Raw genomic sequence first — 17,657 nt, 5'->3', positions numbered from 1 at the left:
GAGGCTCCTATAAATATTCTGGTCTTGACCCAAAGGAAATGGGAGGACACTAGAGTTTTAAACAAGAATATGTGTGTCCTTGGAGAATAGACTTGTGGTTCCCCAGGGGGAGAGGGAGGGAGTGGGAGGGCTCGGGAGCTTGGGGTTAATGGATGCAAACTATTGCTCTTGGAATGGATTTACAATGAGATCCTGCTGTGTAGCATTGAGAACTATGTCTAGATACATACATCATAACCCAAAAATGGGGGGAAAAAGTATGTTTACATGTATGTGTAACTTGGTCCCCATGCTGTAGAGTGGGGAAAAAAAAAAAAGAATATGTGTGTCATGAACAGAACTAAGTCAGGAACAATAATTATCTCCTTTCACAAGTGTAGAAGTAGACTCAGGTGGCTTATGGAACTTAGGCTTCAGGGGGTTACCTAGCTAGTGAGTGGCTTGGCTAGGGCTTAAATCTACATCAAGTGATGCCTGCACTTTTTACTTTTAAATGTTCAGTGAATCCATGTTGATATGTTAATTCTCTCTCTCATTTCTTATGTATGAAAAGGAAACATTTACTATGGAGTATGAATAGAAGTGATTGGAGCTAATATTATTTAACTTGTACTATGTACTGGATATTGTTATCTTAATTATTCACAGCATCCTAGGAGGGAAGGCCCTATTATCCCTATTCTCAAGGTAAGAAAAAAGGGTTTCAGAAAGTAAAATAACATTCCTTACTGTCAGAACATAGAGGAGCTAGGATATGAATACAGTTTATCTGACATTAAAGCTTAGATGACTTCCAGTACACTGTGCTGTCATTGTAGTCTTCTCTCTACCCCAAATAAATGGGAAGGCAGGAGTGGTTATAAGACTAGAAACACAGACACCAGGTAGGGACTGCCACAATAATCTAGGGGAGAGATAAAGGTGGAGCTGGATAAAATAGATTTTAGGCAAAGAGAACGAGTAGGAACTGAACATTAATTACATTCTGGGTATTAGGTAAACAGAAGCCTCAAGTGGCTGGTTTGGAGCCTGGGAAGATGGTGACATCATTCACTTTAGGGAGCAGGTTTGTGGGAGGGTGGGTAATGCTGCTGAGTGCCATGCATTCCTGGGGTAGGCAGGTAGGGATGTGATTACAGAAGTCTGTAGAGAGGTCTGGACTATTGGCTGCTGGCAGAAAAATCTTTATTATTGAACAGATATATAACAAATGCTTGCTGAAATGATGGTCCATCTGCTCTTGATCTATGACTGCTGGCTTTGCCAGATGGCCTTTCTTTGCCCTCAAGCCCACACCCCTAACATTCCCTGTATTCTCACATCCTTTGTTCTCTTTCCTAAGGACAATACCCAGTGTACTTCCCAGGATCAGAATGCAGGTGGGTAAGAATGGTGTTTGGTTAAAAGGATTTTTTTCTGCCTTACGTTTTAAGGAGAAAAAGATAATTCACAAAGCCCCCAGTTCATTCAGGGAATGATACTAAATCCCCAAAGCACTGCCTCTCACATTCTAAATCAAGTGCTTGGCTTTTAAAATGGGAACCTACAATCTCTCTGAAAAAAAAAAAGTAAGTATGATTTATTGCTCTAATCTTGCAGTCTATGCAATGCAGACACTCCACTCCTGGGAATGGATAGTCCTGTTTGCCTTGAAGCAGACTGTAAACGTTTGATTCGTGACCAGACAACTTGACTTTTAATGGCCTGTGACCGACTAAAAGAAGCACAAAAACTTACGACTGCCACCAGGCAGCCATACCTTACTCCTCAGTACCCCCAGAACATTCTAGATTTCTCTGGAGTTGTATTTCCATCTGATGACTACAAAACAACTTCCTAATATAAAACTGTGTGACCCACACAATGAGGGGTTGTGAAGTTTTAAATTCTAAAAACCCAAATGATAATATCAGCAGATAGTTAGTGGTGGACTGTCAGCTGAGGGCAGGACACCCCAACGATGTTTTCTGATGAGCAGGTTTGCTATATCTTTGATGTAATAGGACCTCACCGGATAAATGCCATCTCCTCCTGCTGCACCTAAGCCAGGCTGTGCAGGTAACATTTACAACCCCAGTTAGTGATTCAGCATGGTGATTTTCTCCAGGATGAGAAAATTCAGATGTATAAGTGCCTAACTTTTGTCTGAACAAATCTAAGGAACCAGGAACTAGGCCTGAACTCTGCTCTGGAAAGGCCCCAAAAGAAGTCCACAGACAAACACAAAGCTGACCTTGGGTGTGAGCAGAGGGAGTTGCCAGACTCCTGCAGGACACCCACATCTGCTATGGAGTCTTGTTGAGTGTTATGTCACGAGGGGCAGCTGAGCTGCTGAGGTTGACCCCAATGGCACAAGGGACTGGGGAAACAGGCTGTTGGTAGATCTCTCCTTTAAGGGGCTTTGGGGAAAGGAAAAGAGGAGAAGGCTGATTTCACCAAATGAGAACCACATTTGGGTAACTACTAGAGGGGCCATGCAGAGGAAACAGCATAGACCTGAGATGTGGACAAGCCCACAAAGCATTCTAGAAGCCATATGCAAGGAATATCCGGTGACTGAGAAGGTGGCCTGCGTGGCATTCAGACAAGTGGAACCTATCCCCAAATGGAGGCTATTTCCCTAATGTTCTGATATTTAGATGGTTTTCTGTGCTAAATTATCTCCTCATTCTCTTCTGAAGAGGAAAGAACTCATTTCTAAGGGTCCATTTGGTTGGAAAAGCAGCCCCTTGTGTCCTGCTCTAGGACTGAAAAACACCAAAGCCTTCTCTTGCGATTACTTGTCTTTTGGGTCATGAACAGAAGGAAGGAATGAGGTCTGTTCTTTGAGATAAGCCAATGAACACAAATACAAAAACTGTAATGACAACTAGTTTCTGAGTGTTTACAATGACTGTGACACACGCTTTATGAACCTTATTCATTTCATCCTCAAAAATGCTGTAAAGAGAAAAGGTCGTGATGCCTCTTTTATGAGCAAATAAACCAGAGTAACAAGATGTTTATAAATTACTTAAGGTCACACAGTAAGTAGGATGTGAACACAGGACTGACTCCAGAAGCACTACCCCTGAAACACAAGGAAACTATGGTACAGAGAAAGGTTCAGATCTCATGAGGGCCCCAAGTATCTCTTGTCTTCCTATGTTTCAGTTACCATGAAATGGGATGTTTCCTGACACAGAAGTACCTCTGGGTGCGAGCTAGGGGTAGCTGCCAGTGTCTGGCAGAATAAACATGGGGTTTTAGTTTGATTCTTCGATCAATACTAATTTGCGAAATAAATAAATTTTTGGTCCCTATTAGATCCCACAGGATGCCAAGTGCATTTGAGCTCAACCTATGTATAAACTTCCAGTAGCAGCTCTATTGATGATATGGTAACTGTGCTTCCTAAAGTGTGGTCCCTGGACCAGTAGCATCAGCATCACCTGCAGACCAGTCAGAAATGCAGATTCTCATGCCCCACCTGCTAAATCAGAAACTCGTGGGATAGAGCCAGCAATCTGTTCACTAACATTTGAGAATCACTGATCTAAGGCATTTAGAGTTAGTACAAATAGAATTAGTTTTTTTTTTTTTTTCACATGGAACACTGACTTTAAAGTTTTCTTTCACTCTCTTTTTTTTTTTTCCTTTAAAAAATATGTTTACCTCATTTCCAAATCTTCATTCTCTTGTGGTATAAATCTGTACAAGGCAACATAGGTGTTCATCTGTAATGAGTCTTTGGAAGGAGGTCCCTGAAAGAGAAAATAAAAGAAAAATGAGAGAAGGAAGGAGGAAGAAATGGAGAGAAGAAATAAAACAGGAAATGGAGAAATTAAATGTAATTCTAACATATGGATCTTAAGTGTTAAAATATTTGTATTAAAGACCTTGTTTCAAATATGGGTTGGTTTTTAATTTCCTGGCTAAGTTTGATTTCATTACAAACTATTTGAAAACATTTCTGTGGAAGTCTTTGTCAGAAATACTACAATTTTCTTCAACTTTTGTTTTTTTTCTGGTCTGCACCCACGGCATATGGAAGTTCCCAGGCTAGAGGTAGAATTGGAGCTATAGGTGCCAGCCTACACCACAGACACAGCAAAGGGGAATCTGAGCTACATCTGCAACAGCTCATGGCAATATCGGATCCTTAATCCACTGAGCGAGTCCAGGGATCAAACCTTCCTCCTCATGGATACTGGTCAGGTTCGTTACTGTTGAGCCACAACAGGAACTCCCAAATTAACTTTTTTCTTTGACACAGTTGTTCATGAAAGTGATAGAGGCCTGGTCCCAGGCAAGAGAATATTCTCTCTATAGAAAGGGGTCATGTGGATAGTAGTAAACCACTTTGACTTCCTAAAATGGACTTTTAAATCAGTTAGCCTACAAATTGTTATCTAGCCTATCCAAGGGACCTAGGTATATTCATCTGGAAATCGGTCCACCTATGTTGTAGAAAAATTATAGATGTTGGCATCATACTGATTTAATTTATGATATGGTATCACTACCTACAGGCTATAAAACTTTGCAATAGTGATAATAAAAGCTACCATTTTTGATAGCCTACTGTGCACCAGGCATTATGTTACATGCATTAGCATTCTTGAACCTCACAATGGTCAGGTAGATTCTACTGTGTCCCTGATTTTTAGACTATACAAGAATCTTAAAGGTGTTACTAACTGTTATTATTAACTATTATTGTTAATGTTGTATAAATGTTTATGCTTTATAATATATAATAAAATTATATAATATGTAAGAGATATGTATCAAATCATTATATGTAACATATAATATAAATCATATAATATAAATATATGCCATATATAGAAAACATAAACAAAGGCTGCATATAACTATATTCTTTTAATTTATGACTCACTCTGCTATCCAAATCTCAAGCATTTTATGTAATATTATTCTATTCTAATTGCATCTGTACATTAACATAAAATATAATATATATTTATGTATTACAAAATATCTACACACTTGATATATAGAGTGTATATCAATTTGTATGTAACATACACAGCAAACAAAAGCATAAAGTGCAATACTTATCCTTTTTATCTTGGATGAACTGTGATAGTTGTTTTACTCCATGCTGCCTATGCTATGTAACTTTATTCTCTAAAAGTGCTGGTCTGGGACTCAGTGAATTGATTTCATGACTCACTTGGGTGGTGACCTACGGTATGATCTAAGGACCCTGTCTGGTCAGTCTTCTGTGACGTCCACAAATACCTGGTGGTTTATGTTCTTTGCTTGGTCTCTGAAGTTGTCAGTGCCATTTTCTGGATATGTGAACACTGAAGGAGACAAGAACAAACAGGAGCTTTATGAATCCAGTCACCATGGTTTAGAAACACTCTTGAAAGATGTGGCTTTATTTATTCCCAGCACCAGAGCTTTGACTTGACCTCTCCCTACCTCTTCTTCACCCTCCGTGACCCAGCTCTCCCATCATCTCCCACGTGACACTCCTCTGCCTCTCCTTGCAGCATCCTGCACACCCTCTCTGCACACCCACACCCTCATGCATGGCTCCAGGCCAGCATGCACTCTCTTGGTCTCCTTTCACAGAGTTCTTCTCAGGATCAGAAATCATGCTGTCCATCTTTGTTAAATGAATCAAATCATTTGCTGATGGGATGGTGGATGAGGTGTGGCCCAATTTAATTGTATCTGAATTCCCTTTTCTAAATACCAGATTCTTTTATCTCTATTCAATATCTTGATTCTAGTTTCTTAATGATATCTATATTCTATTTTGCATATTAAACTCTAGTTTTAAACTTTAAAATACTTCCTCTATCTCTTATGGTCAGTGCATTGGGACTATTATTCAGAAAAAAAATTAAATGGTGATTTCTCATGTAGCTTATTCCTGGAATGTATAATTCTCGTCCCTTTGCATTTAAACAGCCATCTGTGGCCTTCAATGAAGAAAAATGCTTTTTAAAATGGGCAGGAGTTTTCACTGTCCACACACATAGCTGTGAGAGGTCCCTGGTGGGTATGGGGAGCTCTTCCTTAGCTATTTCAATCAGCCACATCTACCTCGGACACCAACATTCATGTATCTTCCCCAGACAAAAATAATGTGACAGATATTCCCAGGTTTATACAATAGGGCTGTGGTGCTGAAATTAATCTTTTAGATGACTTGACATTCAAAAATAACACTGCTGCTTTAATCCTCCCTTTGGTTCCCCTTTAGATTATCAAGGAACCAGAAGAGGAAGAGAAACACATCATGGAAAGCTCCGTAACCTATTGCAGTTAGTGGACCGACAATCTCTACTGTCCTCAAAATGGACTTAATAGCTGGGAGGTAAAAAAAAAAAAACACCCTGTAAATGCACCAATGCTTAGCAAACATCTGTTGTCTACAGTTTATGGTTTCAGAGCTTTGGATGGAATTCCATTATCCCCAGGAAGCCAATATGTAGTCATTGGAGGAGCTCTGATTTGTGGGAATATGGAAAATTAAGGGACAACACTATAGACCTTGTCTAACTCAATATCTGGCTATGCAACTTCCGGTTTAAAAAGAGTAGAGACCAGCAACACTTTTTTCTGGTCTTATGTAATTACCTGAAATCCTGGCATAACACTTGATTCCATAAATATAAAACTGGATACATTTTAAAAATACTGAATTATTTGAAGGGAAACATGAAAAGAGAATATTCCTAGAAAATTCTTGATCGGCCCTAACAGGGGGACTATACACTCAGTTTGACTGATTTTACAAGTTTGTAATTTCATATTATTTTAGCTTTTCCTTTCCTTTTTTTTTTTTTTTTTTGCTTTTGTCTTTTTTTAGGACTGTACCCCCAGCATATGGAGGTTCCCAGGCTAGGGGTCTCATCGGAGCTATAGCTGCTGGCCTACGCCACAGCCACAGCAATGTGGCATCCTAGCTGAATCTTCGACCTACACCACAGCTCATGGCAACACCGGATTCTCAACCTACTGAGTGAGGATAGGGATCGAACCCGCAACCTCATGGTTCCTAGTTGGATTTGTTTCTGCTGCACCGCTACGGGAACTCCTATTTTAGTTTTTCATTGACTATCTACCATCCATCTGATGCAAAATGTGTGCCATTTTTGTGAACTATGCTGAAAGTTATTTGAAGTGACTCCAAATGTGTTTTCAGTTCTATGGTTGCAAAGTAGAACTTGAATACTGCAAAGGATTTTTAAAAAACATTCTTTTTGGCTTTTCTGAGACTTTGCAGGGGAAAGGCATAAAGAAATATAGCTATTTTATAAAAAAATATATAACAACTTTCATGTGTGGTACTTTAAATACATTTTATTAAAAAGAATTTGTTTATTGATTTCATTCACGGGAATAAAGTCTATGTCCATTACACAGGCATATTTTCTAATGTTACAGATAAAAACTAATCTTTAGTTTTTGCTAGTTCCTGAAGGACTCTCCTCTTTCCCTTTTCCATATTCTGTCTTTCTTCTCTACTCTGCAATCCTGGAAGGCCCATGTCGGCCACAAGGTGATGATGTAGTTTTTTGTCTTTAACCTGGTCATACATGAGTTACATTACCAGCTTATTTGACATTGACTCACATTTGCATGTCTGGAATAAGTTCAACGTGGTAAATATGCACTGCCTTTCCTAAAATGCATTCTTGGTGTCAGTGTATTAAGATGATTTTGTTTCAGATTTCTGCATCCTTACTCAAGAGGGGGACTATCCATTTATTTTATTTCTCATGCTGTTGTCCTTTGATTTTGAGGTATTATACTAGCCCTGTAAACTAAATTAGAGAATGCTGCTTCCCTTCTTCCTGGGTACTTTTTGTTGTGCTGAAAGAACTTATGTAATCAGGAAATTTTATCTTTCTTAAATTTTTGGTAGAATTTACTCATAAAGTTGTCTGGGGCTGGTATTTAATTGTGCAAAAATTTAAAATATTGACTGTATCATACTTGGAAGCAAGGTCAAATTCTCTATTTTTATTTCCTCAAGTTAGACTTTAGTCACTGATAACTTTCTTGGCAGCTGTCCATTTAAAAAAGTTTTAAATGTACTGGTATGAAGTTGGTCATAAGATTCTTTCCTGGCAACCCCTGTTACATTTCTCCTTTTAAAATTATTCCTTTTTGTTTCATCTTTTGTTCTTTTTTTTTCCCCCATGCTGGTGGCATGCAGAAGTTCCCAGGCAAGGGCTTGAACCCGAGCCATAGGGGTGACCCAAACCACAGTAGTGACAACATAGAGCTCTTAACTACTAGGCCACCAGGGAACTCCTTATCTTTTACTCTTTAAAAATTGTTAGTGAAAAAGAACCATTCTAAGAATTTGTTGACCTCTGTTATCTTTTTTTTGTCTTTTTTAAGGGCTGCACATGCAGCACATGGAAATTCCCAGGCTAGGGGTCTAATCTGAGCTGTAGTTGCCGGCCTACGCCAGAGCCACAGCAACGCCAGATCAGAGCCGCATCTGCGACCTACACCACAGCTCATGGCAACGCCAGATCCTTAATCCACTGAGTGAGGCCAGCGATCGAACCCACAACCTAGTTCCTAGTCGGATTCATTTCTGCTGCGCCACGACGGGAACTCCAGACCTCTGTTATTAAATACCTCTGCTATTTAATAAAATTTCTGCCCTTGGGAGTTCCTGTTATGGCTCAGTGGTAACAGACTCAACTAGTATCCACGAGGACATGGGTTAATCCTGGCCTCACTCAGTGGGCTAAGGATCCCACACTGCTGTGAGATGTGGTGTGGGTTGCAGATGTGGCTCTGCTCAGGCACTGTTGTGGCTGTGGTGTAGGTTGGCAGCTTCAGCTCTGATTCGACCCCTAGCCTGAGAACTTCCATATGCTGTGGGTGCATCCCTAAAAAAGACAAAACAAACAAACAAACAAAAAAAACCAAAAAAAAAAAAAAAACTGCTCTTGTCTTATTATTGCCTTCCCATGGCTTTCTTTGGATTTGTTCTATTTTTCTGACTTCTTGAATACAATGTTTAGATTATTACTTTTCAGTCTTTCTTATTTTTTAACAGAATTTTTTTTTTTTTTTTTGGCTGTACATGCAGCATATAGAAATTCCAGGGTCAGGGATTGAATCTGAGCTGAAACTGCACCTATACTGTAACTGCGGCAATGCTGGGTCCTTAACCCACTGCACCGGGCTGGGGACCAAACCCACATCTCCAAAGCCACCTGAGCTGCTGCAGAGAAAATGCTGAATCCTTAAGCCGCTGGACCACAGCAAGTACTACTTTAATAGAATAATTCTAAAGCTAAATATTCTAGGCACAGTTTTAGCTGCAGTCCACAAATTTTAATAGGCAATGTTTTCATTATCATTTAAATATATTTCATTTTTCATTATGAATTCTTTTTTATTTTACTTTTTTATACATAATGATTTTTTTTTCATTATAGCTGGTTTAAAGCATTCTGTCAATTTTCTGCTGTATAGCATGGGGATCCAGTTACACATACATGTATACATTCCTTTTTCTCCCATGATCATGCTCCAACATAAGTGACTAAATACAATTCCCAGTGCTACACAGCAGGATCTCATTGGCTACATTCCAAAGGCAATAGTCTGCATCTATTAATCCCAAATTCCCAATCTACCCTGCTCCCTCCCCCTTAGAGAACAGACTCATTATGAATTCTTTTTTGATATCACAAGCCTTTTAAAAGTACGTATTTTTTAAAAAGCATTATTTAATATCCTAAATTATGAGTTTTCCTAGTATCCTTTGAATACTAATTTCTATCTTGTTTGCATTGTAGTCAGGAAGATATGTTCTATATAATTTAATTCTTTTGAAACTTGCTTTCTGGATCAGCAAGTGAGCAATTTTTGTAATAATTCCATGTATTCTTAAAAAGAATGTGACTTCTCTGTTAGATGCAGTTTCATGTTTATTTTAATTTGAATTTTATTACTTTATTGACATATAGTTGATTTATAATATTGTGTAAGTTTCTCATGTACAGCCAAGGGATTCAGGAATATATATATATATATTTTTTTAAATTTTTTTATTTTTTATCTTTTTATTAAAGTAGACTGACTTACAACATGGTACATATATACAATGGAATACTATTCTGCCATAAAAAGGACAAAATAATGTCATCTGCAGCAACATGGATGGAACTAGAGAGTCTCATATTAAGTGAAGTATATATATTCTTTTTAAGTGTCCTTTTAAAGTCAGTTAGATTAGGATTTTCAACTGTGTCCTTAGATTCTCCATGTCTGTACTGAATTGTTTTGTCTATCTGATTTAGCAATGGTCAGGAGGTATATTAAAATCCCTCATCATGAAGTGCAATGCCAATTTCCTAATAGTTTGGTCAATTCCTCCTTAAGTTTCTGTCATTTTGAGGCTATGGATTAGGTAGATGCTTCTCTCTTTGCTTGTTACCTTGCTTCCAGTGGAGTTAAGCCAAAGGTGATAGATCAACAATGCTGCCCATGTATATTTCTATTCTTTTTTTTTTTTTTTTTTTTTTTCTATTTCTTGGGCTGCTCCTGCGGCATATGGAGGTTCCCAGGCTAGGGGTCGAATTGGAGCTGTAGCTGCCAGCCTATGCCAGAGTCACAGCAACAAGGGATCGGAGCCGCGTCTGCAACCTACACCATGTATATTTCTGATACACTCAGGAATAGCATTGAAAACAACAACCAGAAACACTCAGACCTGCCCAAGAGCATTTATAATATAAGAGAGAAAACAGAGACTGCATTCTTGGCAGTAAAGACGTGAGTATGTATTGTACCTTCTGAGGTGGCTTTGGAAATATTCCTCAAGCATTCTGACATAACATCTGGCTGGCAGAAAAAATAACTCTGTGCCGGTGTATTTTTTAGAAAATACATGAAATAGGTAATGCAGAAGTGGAAGCTCTGTTTGTCAAGACTGGGAAAAGTCAAGTGGGAACTTGGAATAGATAAGCAGGGTGTTTTCTCAAAATGCACAGATAGACCATTAAATCCAAATCAAAGGAGTGTGTTTTGAGGCAAACTGCTGCATAATTAATCTCTTAGCTTTTAAGAGTGCATGTGAAGAAAGCTACTGCTGATCAAAGGAATAGTTAATAGATCTGCACAACTTTTTAGAGGTTTATCACTTGGTAAGTTCTTTCAACTGATTTCTTTGAATACAACTGAGGAAATGCCCCTCATTGTGAGAGATAGCAAATAATCAACTTTGTGTCTTCGTGTGTAATACACCATGTCTCAATTTCCTTATCTATACAGCATTTGTTGTGTTATGTGTGTGTGTGTGTGTCTGTGTGTGTGTATGTTGGAGGAGAGGGGGTTGGACTAAATGTCCTCTAATTCTGCTTCTCAAACATATGAATAACAAGCATACCAATCACAGATTCATATGGAATTTCTGATTCTGCAGGACTGGGGCAGTCTGAGATTCTTCATTTCTAATGGTCTTTCAAATGATGGCTGCTGGTTCATGACCCACATGTGGCATAGTGATGCTCTAAGCTGCATCTCTGACACTCTGGGACCTTATGATGATGTCATTAATAGCAACTGTGCTTCACATTGATGATTCCTAAATGCAGCTCTTCACATTCTAAAATCACACGACCACTTTTCTTTTCTTTTTCTTCTTTTTTCTTTCTTTCTAGAACCGTGCATGTGGCACATGGAAGTTCTCAGGCTAGGGGTGGAATCAGAGCTACAGCTGCCAGCTATGCCACAGCTACAGCAATGCGGGATCCTAGCCGCGTCTGAGACCTACACCACAGCTCAAAGCAACTCTGGATCCTTAACCCACTGGGCGAGGCCAGGGATCAAACCTGCATCCTCATGGATAATAGTCAGGTTCTTTACCATTGAGCCACAATGAGAACTCTCCCAAGAAGACCACTTTTTGAGTAAAGAAATCCCCAAGGAAAATAGAGACCTTAATTACTGAGGAATGGGTGACAGCATCCAGAAAGCTAGACCAGGATTATAGAGGCAGGGAGGGAAGTGGTGGCACATGCTGGGCATGGTTGTTAAAGCAACAGACAGGCGACTAGATAAGAAGTGTTAGAAGGGTGTCAAGGCTGATTTCAAAACTCTTAGCCTGATCAACTAGTAGAATGGTATTCCTATGACTGAGCAAGAGAAACTGGGGAAGAGCTGGTTGGGGGGTGGTGGATGGGATGAGTGAGGGAGTCAAGAGTCCATCTAAGTGTGTTAGCTTTAAGATGCCTATTCTACACTCAGACGGCCATGTCCAGAGGCAGCAAAGATGCCTACTGCTAGAAATGAAGTTTCAGAGTCATTGACATATGGATAGTATTCACATTTATTATTTCATTTAAAGATCATTAACAGTCTATGGATTTAGTGTTATTATCATCCTCATTCTGGAGGTGAGGAGACTGAAGCAGAGAGAGGTTAGGTCACAGCTTGAAGGCCACGTAGTTACTAAATGAAATCCAGCACCTGCCTCCAGAAAAAGAAGGGCCCAGGACTAAAGATTTCCAGTATAATGAGTGACGAGGGGCCATCAGTGATTTGGTGAGAAGCATCAGGGAAAGAGGCAGGCAGAAATCAGGCTTGAGGGACAGAACAGCTGACTGGATTTGAAGCACTGAAATGTAGGGAAGTCTGATTCATATACCAGCCTCTGATGAGTTTGGTCCTAAGATACTGACAAACTCCACATTTGCTGATCACATTCAATGCAGGGTCTGCAATGCTGGACAGACTTGTGCTGGTGGTCTTGAAGGGTTACTGCTCATCTGTAAGGTCCCCTGGCAGCTGGCACTCTCTAATTTGTCTCCCTAATGGCATTGCTAAGTGCTGGATGGATGTCTGTATTGATCTGAAGGTATGGTTTTCCCCATGTGACACGCAAAACTTCTTACCCTAGCAGTTTGCTTTAGTAGCTGTGGGCGGGCTTGGCAAGGGGGGCCCTGATGGATGCTGATGTTTAGTTAGGAAGGAGGGTCATGGGGTGCTGCCTGTGGGAATCACAAAGGCACTGTCCTAACCAGAGAAGAGACATGAATGAATTCCTAGAGTGGAGGAAGTGAAGTGGTACCTTGAAGGACAGCTGCCAACAAAGCAGCTTCAGGGTATTCAATGCATAACTTCTAGTTTCCAGTCTGGAAAAGATGTGGACAACTATTCAAGTGGAAAAGCTGCCCAAGGTGGCACATCCCTGTGCTTCATATGCAGGGATTAATGCTGAGAGGGATAACTTCTGCCAGGAAAAAGCATTCAGCCCAAGTTAACAAGTTAGGACCTGCAACCTTGCTGGGTTATGAGTGACCCAAGGACAGCTTGCGACCTAGGTAGCTCTGCTGGTGATAGTAAAAGCTTCATAAATATTTTCTGGATAAATGAGTAGAAATAAAGTAGTTGTTGGAGTTCCCGTCGTGGCGCAGTGGTTAATGAATCTGACTAGGAACCATGAGGTTGCGGGTTCGGTCCCTGCCCTTGCTCAGTGGGTTAATGATCTGGCGTTGCCGTGAGCTGTGGTGTAGGTTGCAGACGCGGCTCGGATCCTGCGTTGCTGTGGCTCTGGCGTAGGCCAGTGGCTACAGCTCCGATTCGACCCCTAGCCTGGGAACCTCCATATGCCACGGGAGCGGCCCAAAGAAATAGAAAAAAGACAAAAAACAAAACAAACAAACAAACAAAAAAGAAATAAAGTAGTTGTTGCATGTATAAGGTGCTGCTTGTGTTCCTTTTTTAAAAATTTTATTGGAGTATATAGTTGACTTACAATGTTGTATTAGTTTCAGGTGTACAGCAAAGTGAACCAATTATACACATAAACATGTCCATTCATTTTTCCCCTATAGGTTATTACACACTATTAAGTAGATTTTCCTGTGTTATACACTAGGCTCTAGTTAATCATCTATTTTATCCAGAGACTGTATATTATTCCCACTCTCCCAATTCTTCCCTCTTCCCAAAGGTTTTACCTATGATGGTAACCAAAAGATTGGTTTTGAAATCTGTGAGTTTGTTTCTGTTTTATTTATTTATATATATATACATATATATTTTGTCTTTTTTAGGGCCACACCCACGGCATGCGGAGGAAGTTCCCAGGCCAGGGGTCGAATCAGAGCTGTAGCTGCTGGCCTACACTACAGCCATAGCAACGTGCGACCCCAGCCGTGTCTGCGATGTACACCACAGCTTGCAGCAATGCCAGATCCTTAGCCCACTGATCAAGGCCAGGGATTGAACCCATGTCCTCATGGATACTAGTCAGGTTCATTACAACTGAGTCACAAGGGGAACTCCCTATTCCTGTTTTATAAATAAGTTCTTTTGTATCATTTTTATTAGATTCCATATATAAGTGATAGCATATGATATTTGTTTTTCTCTGTCTGTCTGGCTTCATTCACTATGATAATCTCTAGGTTCATCTGCTGGTTATATTTCTTTAAGCTTTGGTTTAAGAGTCAGTTCTTTTTCAATGTTAGTGAGTGACAGCATGTAGTTAGCATTTAATAAACATTCTTAAACATTCTAGAAATTATTCTAAGGAGGGCTTAAGCTCTTAGAAAATGAAACGATATCAATAAAAATGTTTGGCAAGATTGTATAGATCAATTTTTTTTCTTTTTTTTTTGTCTTTTGCCATTTGTTGGGCCGCTCCTGTGGCATATGGAGGTTCCCAGGCTAGGGGTCTAATCGGAGCTGTGACACCAGCCTACGCCAGAGCCACAGCAACGCGGGATCCGAGCCGCATCTGCGACCTACACCACAGCTCACGGCAACGCTGGATCGTTAACCCACTGAGCAAGGGCAGGGATCGAACCCGCAACCTCATGGTTCCTAGTCGGATTTGTTAACCACTGCGCCACGACGGGAACTCCTAGATCAATTTTTGAGTCTTAATTACCTCTGCTGTGGAGGAGCCAAGGTGAGGCCCCCACTCCCCGGCACCACCCCCACCTGAATATGCTCTTTACCTGGAGTACATCTAGGGTAGCATGGAGTGGCTTCTCTCTGGGATGGTTTGTCATCCAAGGTAGGTAAGTGGGGGGAAATGACATGTTAACTACAAGGTCTGGAAGTGACCTGAAATCCCAGTATAGCTACATCCTTAAGGCATGAGCACTCAGGAGATAGAACTCAAGGAATATTGTAGTCAAATCACTGAAATTCACTAGTAATTGTGCCCAGCTTTCCTCCAGAATATCAAACAATTGCCTAAACTGAACTCCAGGGCTGGCAGAGAAGGAGAGGGGCCTGTCCCTGCCTGCTGACCTAGATGACAGATGTGATTCCCGGGTGTGTGTGTGTGTGCCAGGCAGTGCCTGATCCTCGTGCCTGCACTTACCGCTGTTGCTGCGTTTCCGTAGGTCATACTCTCCTCCTGGCCCGTCAGCTTCTTCAGGAACCTCTACAAGATCTGAAGTCTGGAAAAGAGGGAACAACATGGAATGAGCAATGTCATTTCTGGCCAAATAAGCAGAGATCATGACACCAGTAGAAAAACTAAGGTAAAATTTGCACGACATTAAAAAAAAAAAAATTATAGTTGATTTACAACTGTCTTAAAAATTGTGTCATCACTCTCTTTTCTATTTGGCTAATGTCAAAGAGGCTGTGTGTGCCCTTGTGGGCACTGTCCCTTCCAGTGTTCAGGGCAGGCTCAGGGGTTGGTGCACAACAGGTGCTCAGTGAGAAGTGAATCAATGCCTCAAATCAGACCACAGCTAGACTACTTCTCAGGAAGAGACAACAGAGAGAAATGAGAATTCCTGCCCATATCCCGTCACTTAAAATTTTCAGTAGAAATATACCTTTTTCTAGGTGAGTGTTAAATATTAATTCTAGAGAACAAGATGCACTATTGAAGGAATGCATTACTTAGGTACCAATTAAATGCTCTTTCCACTGTTGCAAAAAGCAATTGTATTTGGAGAACCCAGTTAGCATCCATGAGGATGCAGGTTCCACCCCTGGCCTCGATCAGTGGATTAAGGATCCATCATTGCCGCAAGCTGAGATGAAGTTCGCAGATGCAGCTTGGATCTGTGGCTGTGGTGTAGGCCAGCAGCTGTAGCTCCGATTCGACTCCTGGCCTGGGAACATCCGTATGCCTCGGGTGGGGCCCTGAAAAGAAAAAAAAAAAAAGCAATTGTTTTTGTAGGACTTATTCTGCCTTTTTTGTATATATGAGAAGTCACAGTCATTGTTAGAGTTACATAAATAATAACAATGATAATAAAGCAGTGCTCTAAATAGCTAATTGTTACTGATCATTTATTTATTTATTTATTTTTGGTCTTTTTAGAGCCACACCTGAGGCACATGGAAGTTCCCAGGGTAGGGGTCGAATCAGACCTGTAGTTACCAGCTATAGCCACAGCAACATGGGATCCGAGCCAAATCTTCAACGTACACCACAGCTCATGGCAATGCCAGATCCTTACCCAATGCAAGGCCAGGGATCGAACCTGCATCCTCATGGATACTAGTCAGGTTTGTTACTACTGAGCCACCATGGGAACTCCTATCATGTGCTGTTTTTAAATACTTTATATGGATCATCTCATTTATGCTTCACAATAATCCTATTGTGGCAGATCTATTTTTTGGACAGGAATCTGATCATTAGAGAGAATCAGGAACTCAGCTAGAGGTCTCACAGCTCATAGGACAGAGCTTGGGTCCAAACCCTTAATGCTGTCTCCAGAACCCACGCGCTTTTTCTTTTTTTTTTTTTTTTTAAAGTATAGTTGATGTACAATCTTGTGTTAGTTTCAGGGTATAGCATAGTGATCCAGTATTTTTGAAGATTATACTCCGTTAAAGGGTATTACAAGGTAAGGGCTATAATTCCCTGTGCTATACAGTATATCTTTAATGCTTATCTAGTCTATGTATAGTAGTTTGTATCTGTTAATCCTATACCCTTAATTTTTCCCTCCTCCTTTGCCTCTCCCCTATGGTAATCATAAATTTGTTTTCTGTTAGTCTTTTTCTGTTTCTCCCTATATGTTCATTTGTATTATTTTTTAGATTCCATATATAAGTGATGCCATACAGTATTTGGCTTTCTATGACTTATTTCACCAAGTGTAACATTCTCTGGGTCCATCTTTTAAGCAGTGGGCTTCACCCAGCAATATGGCTGGACTAGCTCACATGGTGAGAGCCTTCAGGGTCATTACACTGGTAGCTTGCAATTGTGCATGGTGGGAGTATTTATACTATGCAAATGCTACAAATCGGGGTCCAAACCCAGCGGATGCTTAAAGCAAAGATGGCATCTTTCAAAGGGCCAGATGCCTTGCTTCTATCTGTGGGTCTCTTACGTCTTTAAAGAATTTAGGGGGCCTTAGAGGAGAGTCACATTTTAAAAACTATTTTTTTCTTTTTACTGCCACACCTGCATATGGAAGTTCCTGGGCTAGGGGTCAAATCAGAGCTGCAGCTGGGGCCTATGCTTTGGCTGGTGGCAATGCCAGATCCTTTGCCCACTGATCGCGGCCAGGGATTGAATCTGCATCCTCACGGACACTATGTTGGGTTCTCAACCCACTGAGCCACAATGAGAACTCCTAAAAACAATTTATTTATACCTTACCAGAGAGGCACAAGTTTGCCTTCCTAGCTCACCTCATCAGCTCTAGAGTAATTTACTAGTACCA

The 17,657-nt window shown here is 40.4% G+C and overlaps 1 protein-coding gene across 11 annotated transcripts in view; it reads right to left on the bottom strand.

Moving 5' to 3' along the window:
* The window catches only part of STAC (SH3 and cysteine rich domain), a 337,228-nt gene that overhangs the window by 27,953 nt on the left and 291,618 nt on the right, over window positions 1-17,657 (bottom strand). For all 11 annotated transcript variants that reach the window (XM_084987799.1, XM_084987796.1, XM_084987800.1 and 8 more), the window contains 3 exons: window positions 15,338-15,416; window positions 5,248-5,312; window positions 3,655-3,743 (listed from right to left, as the gene is read on the bottom strand). In XM_084987799.1, coding sequence (XP_084843925.1) covers window positions 3,655-3,743; window positions 5,248-5,312; window positions 15,338-15,416 — 233 coding nt within the window. The remainder of the gene's footprint in view (window positions 1-3,654; window positions 3,744-5,247; window positions 5,313-15,337; window positions 15,417-17,657) is intronic.

The sequence above is a fragment of the Sus scrofa genome, chromosome 13 (genome assembly GCF_054392235.1).
Source record: "Sus scrofa isolate SSC_HxYL_T2T_F1_AM1 chromosome 13, Sscrofa_HxYL_maternal_Yorkshire_Landrace_v2.0, whole genome shotgun sequence".
NCBI lineage: Eukaryota > Metazoa > Chordata > Mammalia > Artiodactyla > Suidae > Sus > Sus scrofa.
The sequence above is the reverse complement of the archived record's forward strand: the minus strand, read 5'-3'. Positions and strand labels throughout refer to the sequence as shown.